The sequence below is a fragment of the Excalfactoria chinensis genome, chromosome Z, assembly GCF_039878825.1.
Source record: "Excalfactoria chinensis isolate bCotChi1 chromosome Z, bCotChi1.hap2, whole genome shotgun sequence".
In the NCBI taxonomy this organism is placed as follows: domain Eukaryota; kingdom Metazoa; phylum Chordata; class Aves; order Galliformes; family Phasianidae; genus Excalfactoria; species Excalfactoria chinensis.
In genome coordinates, this window is record NC_092857.1 from 11551134 (window position 1) to 11566820 (window position 15687).

Sequence of the window (15687 nt, forward strand, 5' to 3'; positions counted from 1 at the left end):
AGTAGCCTTCACTACCAGGAATTCCCCCAAAGTTCTGGTGCACAGCTATCCATGGGTAGATTTTTTTCTTATTTCTAGTTCTTAAAAGTTATTTCAAAAGTCAGTTTCTTCTTCTCCTTCTCCCATTTGGAAGGCCGAGTGACTGTACCATGCAGAGCTGCTGGCAGCAGAACCCAGCTGGAGGAATGCAAGCAGCAGGGCTTCCCCATTTCAGCCCTCCCTCTCCTGCAGAGCCACTGCAGGAAAAGGCATGCTGAAGCTGTCAGTGACCTTGTGCCTGCTTGTTTTTAGTGGGATTTCCTGCTTTGTGTCACAGCTTAAGTTTCTAGCTTTGCCTCCTTTGTTGCTTTTCCCAGGGCTATAAGTACTCCAGTGGCCATCACCTCAAATGTACTTGGGACAGGTAACAGATGATACTGGCTGCAGGAAAAAGCATCACATGGGTCTAAGCCTGACATTATGGTGATTTTACTGTTTTCTGTTGGTTTTGTTACAGTATTTTCAGAGGTTGGATCAGAAGTGTGTTAATCACTGCAACACGTGAACCACCATGTTGCCTCTGTAGGACAGTAGTGGCCACAGTCTTGGCAGTGATGCTGGTTGTGTTGATGTGCAGGTTACCCAGTGAATCTACTTACCCTGGGACCCAGTGGATCAGCAGCAGTGTAAGGAAACACTCTGTGTTCCAATCTGGGATGTGCCAGAGTTGTGGCTGGGAGAGGAACCAGCAGCACTCTGCTCTGACCTATGCCCCATGCAGCATCCATCTCCTGTGCTTCTCTTCAGTAGGTGATCCATGCAGAGCAGTGACTACCAAAATTAGGGTAGTTTTCTGAATTTTTCTGTGTTGGTGCTGCTACTCAGTGCACTACAAGCAGGATCAAGAAAGACTGCCCTGAGATTTCCCTGTTTCAGTCATCATCTTCTATAATTATTGCGGCTGGGAGATTCTTGTTTTCTTTTGTACCCAGCAGTGGGAAACAGAAAATGCTTCAAAGAGATAGAAAGATGACATATTTTTTTCATTTATGATTTCCTGATGTTTTTTGGTTCATCATACTGTCTTCATGCTGCTGTAGTATTTACATAATCCAGCCCAATCTATAAAAAGGAGATACATGAAAAAAGGTCCTTTTGATGTTTATTGTTTTACAGATGGGAAATTCACCATTATTTCAGTGGGAGAGTTTATTTTGACGTTAGGAGTACATATAATTTTTTTCTCAAGAATGTTTGTTTGATAAAATATCATTTTAATAATTTTTTGACAAAATAATGAAGTAAATTAAGTAATGTTTGGCTCAGAAGAAGTCCAAAGGATTTTTTCTTTCTAGAGAAGATTTGTTCTGAAAACTTAATTGCAGAATTCATTGGAATTGCCTTGCATGATTTTTCATTCGTGTTCCCTTATTTCAGGATGTTAGACACAGACAGCATTTCAACAGCAAATTTCTCATTTCATGGGACACAAAAAGGAGACATATCAACAGAGAAAATAGAATTCTTCAGTTAGCAGCTCTTACTATTTGCCCACAGAGATTTAAAAATAAAATAATGAAGACTCCAGCTCATTTTGTTGACCTCTTAAGATTGCAACTTTCAGAAGAACCAACTAGTAAAGATGAAATGATCTGTTTTTGCTCTAAAGTGAGTTACCAAAATCTTGCATGTGGGTTACATCTTTTTATTCTTTGTACATTATTTGATGTTGTGAGGATCTGTGACTAACTGCAGGATTTGAAACAGACAAAACGGAAAGAGAAAATCAATTACAAAATACGACTAAAATGCTGAGCAAAAATATTCTAACCTTGATCTTTCCAGGTATTCCATGTACAAATATTTAAAAAAATACTGTTATCAATCAGTCTAAATTTTCAGTCTTGTTCAGAATGAAAGTAAAATTTGAAATTTCCATTAAAATGCAACAAAGTTTATTCAACTCAGCTGAAACACTTTGGATTTGAAGGTTATTTTTGCATATGTATATATTTTTCAGTAACTGTTCATCCCTCTGGTAAGATTTGGGGGTCACCTCAAGGTTGTGAGAAACCAGTCTTTGTTCACACTAGCAATTTTCCAGTAGTAGATGGAGGATGTCTGCACAAGAGGTGTCTCATTGGGCCGGGTCACTGTGTGAAGTAATTTAAGGTCTTACCATTATCTACCCAAACTGATTTTGTTTAAAATCACAGTGGCACTGACATCTTTACTGGCAGACTCAGTGATGAAGAGGAGCATCTCAAGACACTGGTACATTGCTGCCTGGCACACATTGGAGAGCACTCCCAGCAGGCATTTCACTGGTGATTACCACAGTGATGGTATAGAGAAATTTGATGTCTGGGCAGAGCCTGTTGCATGGCATTTGTTTTCCAGGGGAGAGGAAAGTGGTGCTGGTCATGTTATTGTCTCACATCTTTGTGTTGACCTGCAGGCAGCACCATCTGAAGCCCACCAGAGTCCCAGTTCTTACTCAGGACAGGTGAAAGAGAGCAGAAGCACCATGTCATTCCTAAATCTTCTGGAATCTGCCAACTCTTTGGATAGATACTGACTTCGCTGTAAGAGTTTCTACTGGCAGTAAAGCAGGGTGAGCTAAAATGAGGGCAGAGGCTTCAGGAGCTGTAACAAAAATGTTAACTTTATAGTTGGGATAACAATGTCCTTTTTTAGCCATTTTTAATTAGTTTCATTTGTAAAGAATAAATTTAAATTAAATTAACTCCAACTGAAAGAGAGGACTCGTATATTCTTTAGGTCAAGCAAACAGATTCTTTTGTGACTTCTTCACTGTTTCATCAGCGTTTGCATATGTTTGGAAGGACATAACCAAAGAAGTATATAAACAAGAAGATAAATAGCTGTATATGACACTGTCCATTCAACACTGTTCTATTACTGGTTTCATCAAAGCATTTTGGGCAATATCAAACTTTCTGTACCCACTTGGCTGGAAAAGGGAATGACCATATTAGCACAGAGTGTGTTTCATTTTATTTTTATATAAATTGATTTTTTGTTCTTATGATCAAAGTCTTCTTGTGCATGGACAGAATTTTGCTGCAAAGGAACTTTGCAGGTGGAACCACCACAATTGCAAGTGCTCATCTTCCTGTTGGGCTTTAAACACCCAGACATTTGCTGGAAAATTCACATGGTGAGCTGTAGGCAGTCCTGGAATTCACTGAGGACAACTTCTTGAGTCAAGTAATAGATGGGCCCACCAGGGGAGATGCAGGACTGAACCTGTTTCTCACCGGTGCAAATGAACTGATTGGTGATATTAGGGTGATAAAGCACTGGAACAAGTTGCCCAGAGATGTGGTTGGAGTCCTGTGACTGCATGTTCTGAGCAAATTGATCTGTCTGTGGATGTCTCTTCTCATTGCAGGGAAACTGGACTAAATTATCTTTAAAGGTTGCTTCCAACACTAAGGATTCTATGACCCTGTGATTGTGGCAAGTTTTCTGTCTGAGAAGAGTTGAAGCACATGAACTTATCAAAGGGACAGGAGCAGGGGAACCTGTAAATTTTATGCTTTGGCATGGATGTGTCCCATATGCCTGAAAACTAAGTGTATTTTGTCATCTAAGCAGGACCTTTGTCTAAACAGCAATAAATGTTTATAACTGTTTCAATATAATTTTTAGTGTGCCTACTACACAGTGTCCTGTAACATCTGCAAAATACCTCAGGCATGCATTTATCTCACAATGATCTGTTAGTAAAGCAGTGATACATGTTATAGCAGCTGTGATCAGCTGACAGTCTGCTTTGATATAATGTTGTAGTATGACTATTTGGAAGCAGTGACATCTTTTGCATCTCTGTGACATAAACATTCTTTGTGTCAGAGCTCTCAGCTCCTTTGCAATGGTTACAAAAGCAACGTTCATCCAAAAATGGACATTCTTTGCTTTCTGATAGGTTGTGTGAAACGTGGAGTCTGGCAATCAAGAAGCGGCTCTGAGTCCTCAGACACCTATCAACAAGTTGCAAGGTCTGCAGGGTGGCTGTGGAAGACTGTGGGGACAGCTGTGCAGCATGAGATACTTATCTTTGCATTGCTGTGGTTGGGTTTTTGTTCTCTTCTTGGCTCATGGTGTGGTCAGGAGCAGCTCACTGCCAGGCAGGATGGTCCCACATATCTGCATGCTTTTACAGACACAGTTAGTGACCATGGTGGTGGTGGATTGTTGGCTGGACGATATGACCTCAGGGTTCTTTTCCAACCTTAATAATTCTTTGATTATGCAATTCTATGATTGTTATTTGGCATAGGCTGGGGCCACTCCCAAGAAAGTGCAGGGCTCTGAACTGATTTTTGGTTCTTGAGCACAGTTCCTGCAGGTCTGTAGGGCCAGGGAAAGTCCCTGACTTTTACAGAGAGTTGAGCAAAGAGGGTGGAAATATCAACCTCTGCAGCACCTGCTCTCATTTTCTCTGGAGTAAGCTAGGACTCAGTCCTTCAGTGGCAATTTGCACTCCAATGTAACTGAGATCAGTATTTGGCACCCTGTGTCTCTTTCATCATCTGCACACTGGAGATAATAGTGTTTGGTAGGGTTGGGTGAATAATTCATGGCAGGTCTTTATTAGCAGATGCTACCTCTCTGTGCTTGCAGATAGTCTGCAAATGGACTGCATTTCTTTTTTTCCCCCCCAGATTTATTTCTTATTCCAAATTATTCACCAAATACTTTCTGTAAATAATTTTATTGGTCTATAGTGATTTTAGAATATGAATTTGAAGCCTGCCCTGTTTGAGTATTTGTCATTGCTGGTTTAAATTTGTTATTTCAGCAACTGTGCCTCCAGTACAAACTTGTCTGACTGACAGGAAGTACAAGAAAGGCATGAATATGTTGGAGTTACCGGGTTGTTGTTTCCCTTTATTAATGTTTCAGCTCTAGTACCAACCTGCCTCAATAGGTACTGTGAAGAATCAAAAGATACTTCTAGATGTGCAATGCTGCTTAACAGTGCTGCTGTTTCTAAGACAGAGGCACTTCAGCTCCAGCTGCTCTTGTCTTTTTGTAGGATGCGATTCTCAGAGATGTGTGCTGCTGAGGGCAGGAGGTAAGCAGAGAGAAGTGGCACACACTGCTGTGTTCAGAGCTCACAGACCATATATCAGAGATGTATGAGACTGAGTCTAGGATAATAAAGTTGGTGAGGGCTCAGAGAGCAAGTAGCATACCATGGCTTCCCTCTGATGTAAATGGCTGAACTTCTTTCCTTCCCAAAATAAGTACATACTGACTTATGGAAATGGTCTGTGATCTGTGCCATCCTCCAAACCATTTCAAGCATTTCTCTGGGAGGCTGAACTTATGCTAGACACTGTATAGGCCATTAAAATATATGAATGTATCATAGAATCACAGAATCACCTCTAAGATCATTTGTCCAACTCTCAGCCCATCATCACCGTGACCTCTGTGCCACACCTACACATTTCTTGGACACCTTCAGGGATGGTGACTCCACCAGTTCCCTGGGCTGCCTGTCCATTATATCCTTAGTGTCCTGGGTAGTTCTTAGCATCTCAGGAGCAAGCTTAAAAGCCTGGTGGGCTGCTCAGCTCTGCTGCCCCAAAGTGTTGGCTGCATTTGTTAGCTCAGGACGTGCTGTGTTCCACATCCATTCCCCGGAAGCTCGGGAAGGAAGACATTGACCATGTCCCTGGGGAGTTATTGAGGGAGGCTGCAGCTCCCTGTTTTGCTGCTTGGGAAATGGGAAGTGCTGGAACAGAGATTAGAGTTCTGACTGGAGGCTCAGATCTGTGGAGTATGATCCTGCTGGTGTGGACTGCAGCTGTTTTGAATGATTCTATTAGTTCTGCTTAGAACATCACAGTGAAAAAGGACAAGTACTGTAGGCAGAGTGCTAAGAGTGTTTCTCCTCTTCGTCATACAAATGGAGCACTGTCCTGTTACATCCACAAGAACTTCTCCATGGTGGCGTTCAAGGCCAGGTTGGATGGGATCCTGGGCAGACTTATCTAGTGGCTGGTGATTCTGCCCAATGCAGTGGTTTGGAACTAGATGATCTTTAATATACCTTCCAACTTAAATCATTCTTGGAGATACTAGAGAGCATATTAGTTTTCAGGATTTATTGACAAGGGAGATCCTTGGGCATGTAGGAGATGCAAGACTGTAACATACAATTGGTTTATGCTTTTTCCTGAAGGTGTATTGTTTGTTCATTGGATTAGTTATTTTTTCTTTCCCTGTGTAGTTTCAATAGTAAAGGAAAAAATTTGGTGTCGTCCCAGTGGCTGAAGTTCTTGTGCAGCTTTGCCCAGGACATAACAACCACCTGGAGTCCTCAGGATTTATTTTCCAGTAAGAACAGCTAAAACTTCAGGTGTGAGGAATGAGCAGGGGAAGAAGGATGGCTCTCTTAAGCTTCATTTATATTTATCCTTTCATGATTGTACCAACACTGTCTTGGATTTTTTGTAGTGGAGAAAGGTAACTTGAAAACTTGAGAGTTATGGGTAACTTGAAAGTAATGGGTAACTTGAAAACAAGAAGCTTTTGTGGTTAACCAAATGTTAACCTGCTCATACTTGCTCAATCAGGTTAAAAACCATAAAACAATTTTTCATATCAAAGGGAAAATATAGAGTCAACATGAAAAGGGCCAGACTATCAGGTCTGCTCTTGGTTTAACTTTTCAAGTATTGAAGTGGATTGATACTCAGCAGAGGCTGTAAGCTGCTATGCTTTGTGTTCAGGTTCAGATCAACTATGTTGGTGGGAATGACAAATCAGATGTAAGCTTGCTTCCCATCTAAAAATTACCTTTACAGTAGCTTGATTGTTCTTGATTTTTTTTATCAGGATTAGTGGGGAAAAAAAGGTTTTCTTACCCCTTCATTACAATTTGTTTAAGTAAGGTCATACAAAAACTTAAGTAAAAACCATTGCCTATGAAAGCATGAATCTGCCATTAAAACAATTAAAACATTAAAATTTGAATCAGTTCTCTGTTGCATCTCTTTGTTACATGAGTTTGGTTTCAAGTGCATGAGTGATTGGAAGAGTTTGTATTAAAATCCTTGGTCCTGATGACATAATGCATACAGTGTGGAACCATAAAATACCCAACATCAAGGGCTGGAAGGCTGCTGCCTTAGATCACAAGATGAGGGACATGGAGGCTTCTGAACAAATGTCTGTATCTCATCAGCCAGGAAAGCTATTCTGCTGCCACCGCTTTCTCTGGGACATTTCAGGATTTTTTATTTTGTGGCATGCCCTGATCCATGTTTGCAGCACCCTCATGATTTTCTCTGCCCACCTTGAACACAGGTGCCCCAGGCCTGATGAGAAATAGGGGGGTTTCTTCTCAAAGCTGCCCTCAGTGATCATTTGCTTTTGTTTATTTATTTGTTTACTTGTTTACTTAAGCTAATTATCTTCAGTTAATTGGTAAGGATTTCTGACAATTCCACCAAATAAACTGTATGTATTTGAAAACTGGGAACATCCCAAGGAATGCCTTGGTCCCATATGTAGCAGGGTGAGGTTTGTGTTGCACCACATTTACTCTGGCTGCAGAGCAGACATGCATCTCTGTCTGCCCCTTTCTCAGGCAGCAAATACAGTGACTTAGGTATTAGTGGAAAAATGGACCTCAGTGATTTTTGATCTTCCTGTGTTTTCTCTTTAAAGCAGCCAAATTTGCCAGTGTACTGAAAGGCAAGAGCATGCAATGGGAAGAGAACGAAATGGAAATGTCCTGTGAGATCAGCAAAGCCATATGACAATATTGTCAAGAGGAGTGAACCAACCTAAGGACTGGGAGGAACTGAGGGGCTCTTTGTGCTTTTTTATCATGATAAACTTCGCTTCTTGCTTAAGCGACTGACTTTCCCATCTATAGCTGATGAGTGAGGGACTAAGGTATCAGAGGTTAATGGTCACCTGGAGACCTCTTGCTGGCCCATAAGGAAGGTTTCTCAGCCTGTGCCAAAGCATCAAAGGGCTGAGGATGTCTCATTGGTTTTGTCTTGGTTCAGTTTTCCCTATACCAGAACATGTAGGAACATGAGGCCTGGTGGACGAAGTGTCCATGAGATGTTCTGAGGTGAGCAAAAACCCCTTAGCACAAACATCGGATGTCCTCCTCCCTCCTCAATCCTGGACTCTCATTCCTTGCTGCCTTCTGGCAGAGGAAGAGGGTACACCCTGCCAGAAGGCTGTCTAGTTATTAAGAGGAGCTTATAAACAGGAGGGAGACTGACTTTTTATACAGATAAATAGTGACAGGACAAGGGGCAATGTTTTTAAACTAAAAGAAGGAAGATCAGTGTTAGATAATACAAGGAGCTTCTTTACTCAGTGGGCAGTGAGGCAACGGCACTGCTGCCCAGACAACTGTGGTGCCCCATTGCTGGAGGTGCTCAAGGCTGGGTTGGGTGGGGCCTGGGCAGCCTGGGCTGGTGGAGACAGTCAGCCCACAGCAGGGGGATGGAACTGGGTGGGCTCTTAATATTCTTTCCAACCCAAACCATTCTGTGATTCTGTGACTCCATGATTATATATGATTCTGTGACATACAAGTAACAGTTCATGTCTAGCAGTTCTTAAAGAAGGCAACACAGGACTCTTTATGAATAGTTGATGCCGGGTGACCATTTTTCTGTCTTATGGATTCTTATATAATGTCTTTTTGTTTTGAGCAGATAGACTGGGACCTCCTCTAGACATACTGCTGGATTCACTGAACTGCACAGCTTTCAGTGTGCAATGGAGGATGCCAAAACAGCACGCAAGCACCATCACAGGATATACAGTAAGTGATCCCTTATGCTGTTAGCAGAGAGCAGCCTCAAACCTGTGCACATGCACATCAGAGCAAAACATTTGCTCTCCACAAATAACACACTGCCAGGAAGGTGTTCAGGGAGCAAATGACGTGAACTGATGGAACTGTAACTTCAAGAAACATGTATATTAAAAGGGAACTATGATGGGTGTTTGGGTTGGATGCCAGTGGCTTTTAATATAGATTGCTTTTCTTTGGTGGTTTCCATGCAAGCGTCTCAATGGTCTCTGCAGCTGATAAAGCAGTGAATTACAACAGAGCAGGTTGATACTACACTGTGCAAATGAAAAGAGGTCATGTTGATTTAAGGTCTGTTTGGATCCTTCAGCCTGAGAAGTACTTCTGCAGTACACACTATTCTATACCCTGTCTCTTTGCCTCTTTACATCTTTAACATTACATGTCAGAGAAGCTATTGGTTTTCCTGTTTCAGCCAGCAGTTCTGGAACCTCCAGATCCTCCCCCAGTTTCCCTCTGCACACTTAGAGTGGCTAGCCTAAACTGGGCACTGAGCATGCAAACAGGAAAACAAAGGGCAGAAACTGCCACAAAAAGGATATTCATTAGATTTTCCTTCAATTGCTATTCCAGGACTATGAAATTTGGTTGACAAACAGATGTTAATCAGAGAGGAATTAGCACAAAAAAAAAAAAAAAAAAAAAGGAACTTTTTTCATTTTGTTAGTGTTAGTCGATGAAAAGATTCAGATTTTCCAGTACAAGTGAACAGAACACAATACTCAGTTTTACACAAATCATACAAGACTATCTTTAGTAGTATTAACATATACTACAAGGGTGAGACGACTTCTAGAAACTGTTGTTTTTGATACTCATCCCGTTCATCCCATGGCTGTGTAGATGACAGTAATCCAATTCAACTGCAGGGTTGTTTTTATGGTTAGGAAGATGCAGCACACAGAACTGTGCAAGTCACAGGAGAGGTAAGTGTAGGAGGAATATTGCTAATGGTACAGGTGTCAGCTCCAAAAAAGGGACACTGACTACTTGCAAATGCTGCCAGTTTAAATAATGTTTCTCCAAGTTGCAATATTTTTCAGAGCAGTTACAGAACATCATAGTCACAGACTGTATTTTTCACTACTCACTAAGTAGATGAAAATATTCATGTCTCAGTTTATTTTTAACTCTCGAGCTCATGCATGCAATGACGAACCTAGTATTAATTGTTCTGTATGCAAACCCTCTTCACTTTATGCTAGCATTTGACCCTCTGGCACCTCAGTGTCTGCATGCAAAATCAAATTCTTTCTGGTTCATTAATTTCCTGTATGCAGCAACAGACATGAAGGAAGACATTTATGACACAGCAATTTTGATAGAGGCATAATCACATAATGTCTTCTTTATATGAAGTAAAACACCAAACAGTCCTACAAAGTCACAGATGTCCAAATTGATCGTGGGCAAATCATGCACACAAATCAGTTCAAGAGTGCACTGTGTGGTGGGCCATATTTCACATAAGATTAACATAAACATCCCACGATGGTGGCCTTTGGTTATGCTAAAAATTTCAGCAAACATGAAGGTAATATTAAAGGATGTTAGCTTTTCATGGGTTTTGAGAGTGTAAGGAATCACAGACTTAATTGCTGTTTAGAAAGTGATAACATTGCAGTTGTTTTTAAATCATTGTGCAGCACTGCGTTATTGCATTAAACACTTTATCTTCTTTGCAAGGTGTTCTACTCAGAGGTTGAAGGTGACAAAGCAGTTAAGCAGCTCTCACATGATGTTCCCCTGAGCCTGGATATGCTGAGCATGGTGAGTGTTCATCAGCAGTCAGAGCAGAAGAGTGGAACGTGCAAGTGGGAACCTGAAGCTCCCTGGTTGCTGTGAATTACATGGGAGACCAGAGCCCCAAATCTGCTCTGGGCATTGAGCAAAAAAGAAACCACAAAGCTTTTCAGTAACCCACTTGGAGGACCAATACAATTTTCTCCTCATTGTTTGGCTAACTTGTTACATAAAATTTTGGAAGTTGCTGGTATCTTACAAGTACTGACCTCTGGTGTCTATTGAAAGAGAACTCTGGAGTTCAACTGTGCACTTTCACACAGGGAAGAGAATTTGTGCAGCAATTAACCTGTATATCATTTCGTGTATGTTGCAGGGTCTGCCGCAGATGAGTGCACAAGTTAAAGGGGACAAGTAGTTTTCAAAGTTTTCTGTTTGTTTTGTTTTTGTTTTTGTTTGTTTTTTTTGTTTGTTTTTGTTTGTTTGTTTGTTTTTTGGTCTCTCTGTGGGGCTGTTGCCTCCCAAACTATGGAATTTAAAGATTAATTGTGCTGTTTTGTTGTATTTGTGCAAGTCTATGCCATAGAAGATCCCTCAACTTCCATTTCTTTGGTTCTCACAAGCACTTCTTTTTCTCATTGCTTCCTATTATTCCCCTTTCCTTTAGTTCTTTTTTTCCTTTTACCTGCCCTCTACACTCTTACTTTTTTTCTCTTCTTTCTCTGTTCAATTTCACCTTCCATTTCCACTCACAAAGGAATGCTGACCATCCTCTTCTGCTGCAATTAGTGCTGAGATGGAGGCAATCCCTCTTTGCTCCTGGATCGTTTTAATGTTCTCTGCATTTAAAAAGTTGTTATGAAATACTAGCATCCCCTTACTGGGGGGAACCTGCTCTTTGAGTAGAGCAAGGCACTTTTCAGCAATTTTCCAGCCTTGGCTCAGACAGAGGGCGGAGCAGCATCTTGGTGCAGATGCAGTGAGGGAACACTTCCGCAATGCACTCTGTAAAGAGCAGTCTGTCCCTGAGACAGCAATACTACCAGCACAGGAATCAAAACATTATGTGTGCACATACAGCATTGCAGGATCTTTATTTTGTGGTCCCTATTTACAGCTTGATTTTTTTCTTCCTCCGGCTCATTTTCTTTCTTCTTTATTTCCTTGCCTCTATTTCCTTAGCCTCCCCATTTGCCGTTCCATGACATACATTCACTGCTTCTCTCTGGTCCACACTGGGCAGTGCTCAGCAGCTTTCCCTGTAGGAAGTAAGGGGGAGAGAATTGCTCAGATTTCCAGCAGTCAACCAGTTTTGGCTCTGACTCCTATAGCTTTCTGGGATCAAGACAAGTGGAAGTACCTCATGGCCATGATATGTAATTTGTTGATTGACACATTATTTTCTCCCCTCTCGTCTTTATGTATTTCTCACTTAGTTTTTTTCAACCCATCAAATAGCATTCTTGCTGGTAGTGCCAGTGAAGATCAGACAGCATATTTTTATTGTTATTATTCTCACAACAGTAACTCTTACTCCCTGGGAAAAGAGTCTGTATCCCTGCACTCACAGGTAAATAATAGACTCAAATAATACCATTTGATGCAGTACTGACCTTGTTTTTCTTTGCTGACCCATTACTTGTGTGTCTTCTTAGTGTGTTACTTCATTAACAAATCCTGTTCTGATTTTTTCTAGGGTCAACTTGAAGGACAAGCAATTTTTGTAAGTATTGCTTCAATCGAGGCTCAGTCACAGCTATGATTTAAAATAAGACCAAACTTTTCTGATCTGAGCTTTCTGTAGATTGAGCCTCAAAAGTATCTCCCTGTTGATCTCAAACATTGGTTCTAGTTAGCACTTAGACAGGATCTTTTGTAGTCAAAAAAGTAGTGACTAAAGCTCAAAATCCGGAGGTAAAGATGGGGAATGTGTGTATGGGTATAGTAGTTCCACTTTTAAGGATGGATAAATTCTTCATTCTGTCTTTCAAAGTGTTTGTGGATGTTTTGCTTGTGTAAGAAAATGTCAGCTATATTCAGATAGTGAAGACTTAGAAGAGATCAGAACACCAAGGCTGGCAGACACACAGGGAGGGACAGCACCCACCAGTGGGAGAGGAGGAGGAAATAGAGAGGACAGAAGTGCTGATGTCCAGGAAGAGGACTGGAAGACCAGCAGCTCCTATAAAATAAGTCTGAAACGAGTTTGCAGCTGGTGAGCATTCACATTAATTATTTCCAGCCCTGTTCATTCTGCTTCCTATGAGCAGTAAACAGATTGGTCTTATTGTGGAGGAGGAAGTGCTTGGCTTTGTTTAGGATAAAGGCAGAGATTTCAGTTAAACACTGAAATATCAACAAACTCCTGCACTTTATTTATTTATTTATTTATTTTTTCTGAGATGTGTTCAAAAATGAAGAAATCCAGTAAAGTCAGTGGGTCTGGCACAGCTTTCACTGTCTTAACTAAGAGAGGCTGGGCTGAGAGGAGGCTGTTCAGATGAGACCTCGGGACACGCCTGAGACAGGGCTGTCTGGTTCAATCCCACATTTGAACTGTGGCATTTTGGAGTTGGAGCTCCAGGCTGGGCCCTGTTTTCTGCTTGATAAAAATAACACTTGTGAGGGGTACATGTGAAGAATGTGACTGACTGGGATTAATCAGCTCCCAGCTGTCATTAATCCCCAGGAAGTGGTGTTCTTGCTGAAATACTTTCTGTTATATTCATACCAAATGCAAGAGAAATCTGCAAGAGCTTTGTGGTTAAGTCTGCATAATTTGTATGTATTTCCATCACCAAGCCTCCTCTGCTGGTGTGGGTACAATTCTACTGCTTTATCAGAAACTTCTCTGGACTCCGTGAGACTGTCGTGAGATTGACTCTTCCTGTGTGCATGTGCCTATGCATTAGCAAAACGGGTAGATTCCTGTATCTGCACTGCATCATCCTATCATATAGAATGTATACATGACAGCAGCCTGTAGAGGTGCTGAAGCAGTGCTGTTTACTAAGACTTTGTTCTGCTGGGCCAGTATTCATGAAGCTGGGCACGTTTGTATATATAAAGGCAAGAACAATTAGTGTGCTTTAGAAGTGGGAGGCTTTTAGGTCAGACACAGAGAGGTAGAGACCAACAGTGCTGCCTACATGATTGCCAAGCACACAGGTACAAAGTGGAGAATGAGTAGCTGAGACCAGGGAAAGGTTGGTAGGAGGATCAAATGTCATCACAACCAGCTCTGCTTCTTCGGCGATACTGTAATCTGCGTGGGCTTTCTTTCTTTTTTGTTGGTTCTTCTTTTTCATATTAAAACCAAACAAAATGGAAAACAGATTTTATCTGGAAAATAATTTACTTTCCAGGTTTCTGTGAAGCAACTTTGAGTGCAGCCCACAAAATTGTTCAGCACAGCTGGCGGGAGCACAAGGCAGGGAGGAACACAATTCCTGCCTGCACCTGATTCCCCTACTGCAGAAAAGGCATCGCATTGCTTCACACTGTTGAAGAATGTGAGATTGTAATGAAAGTGCCAGATGTCATTCTGCAGGGTTTTAGTATGAGTGTCATGTAAGACAGGAAAGTGTAGTTGATGTTAATGAAGCTTCATTAGGAATGTAGTGTTCTGTTTTGTGTGCCCTGTTTCAAAATGCAGAAGCAATCTCAAGATAGTGAAGGGATAAGATACAATGATTGTGAGCTGACCTTTCCATACAGCACCCAAATTCCCTGTCTGTGGGGCTGCTGTCTCCTCTGAGATGCAACAAACTTTATTTTAATGCCCTTCCCCTAAATAAAAGCAGAAGAAAGCAGTTCACTGAGGTTTTGAGAACAAATATGTTGAACCTAAATACCCCAGTAGGACTTTGATTTTGTTTGGCCTTGAAGTCAATGGGGCCTGTTCTGTTTAGTTTACTGCAGATTTGACTTGTGAAGCAAGTTAAGAGGCAAATGTATATAAACATCTCACTATTTTTTTTTTTTTTTTTTTTTTTTTTTTTTTTTTTTTTTTGAGGCCAAGTTCTTGAATAGTGTGAAAGCAATCAGAGAATCAGACACATAATGGAGGATTTTTTATTATAAGATACTTTCAGGAACAAGTACACACAATTTAAGTACAAACAGACAGTATGTATGACAAGGTGGGTAGAGTGTCAGGAGCATCAATATTGCTCATGGGCAGAGGTGATGGGTTTTCAGCAGCCATCATTTCAGGTCATATTTGGAACGATCGCAGACACTTCAGCTAAATAGGTAAATACATTCATTTGAGCATTGTCACTAATTCTCCACATGAAGTTTCTTTTTCAGAATTGTTATCATCTCTCTCAGATTAATCCAAATCACTTAAGCAGATCGAGGGGGAAGAATGGAAAAACAGGATAATGGTCAGGCAGTTTTGGTAATAGGAAATTAGTGATAGAGCTCCAAAACCGTGGCTAGTGAAATGACAGATGGCAGGGTGTTGTTAAATGATGTTGTAGTAATGAAATATGTTCCCCAAAGAACAGAAAGGGAAAGTTTGTCCAAAAGGCCATCATGAGGACATTTAGCAGATAATAAAATTCTAGGATTGTTTACTATTTTGCTGCAACTGGAAATGCAGATTTAAAGTCTGTCTGAGCTTGAAGTGAAAGAAGATCTCTACACTTCCACGTGCTCTGTGAATAATGTTTTTAATATCAGAGAATGAAAACCAAAAACATTCTCTGTACAACAGTTTTCCATAACTGCATTTTTTTTAATTTTTATTTTTTCACAGCAAAGCAATCTGAGACATATAAACTGTTTACTTGAGTGTGGTGTCAAAATTAATAAATCTGGAATTTTCATCTACAGATAGGCTACATGTAATGAACTCTGAAATTTTATGTAGATATTTTTTAAAAAAACATATTTTTTTTATGATAACATCATTGACTACTTTCTGGAAGAATTTAGTGGGTTCCTCTGAAAAATATTCTGGAGAAGTTTCTGTGGAGGACAGCGTTGCCTTCCGCGTGGTAGCTGTTTGTGGGTTAACCTTTCTGTGTTTATGGCAAAAGGACAAAACAGGGAAGTGGTCAAGGCTGGTAGAATGA

At 40.8% G+C, this 15687-nt stretch overlaps 1 protein-coding gene across 1 annotated transcript in view; it reads left to right on the top strand.

The window, feature by feature from the left end:
- Positions 1-15687, top strand: part of EGFLAM (EGF like, fibronectin type III and laminin G domains) — a 73670-nt gene that overhangs the window by 10738 nt on the left and 47245 nt on the right. The window contains exons 2-4 of the mRNA XM_072359464.1: positions 8703-8812; positions 10550-10633; positions 12303-12329. Of these exons, the coding sequence (XP_072215565.1) occupies positions 8703-8812; positions 10550-10633; positions 12303-12329 (221 nt within the window). The remainder of the gene's footprint in view (positions 1-8702; positions 8813-10549; positions 10634-12302; positions 12330-15687) is intronic.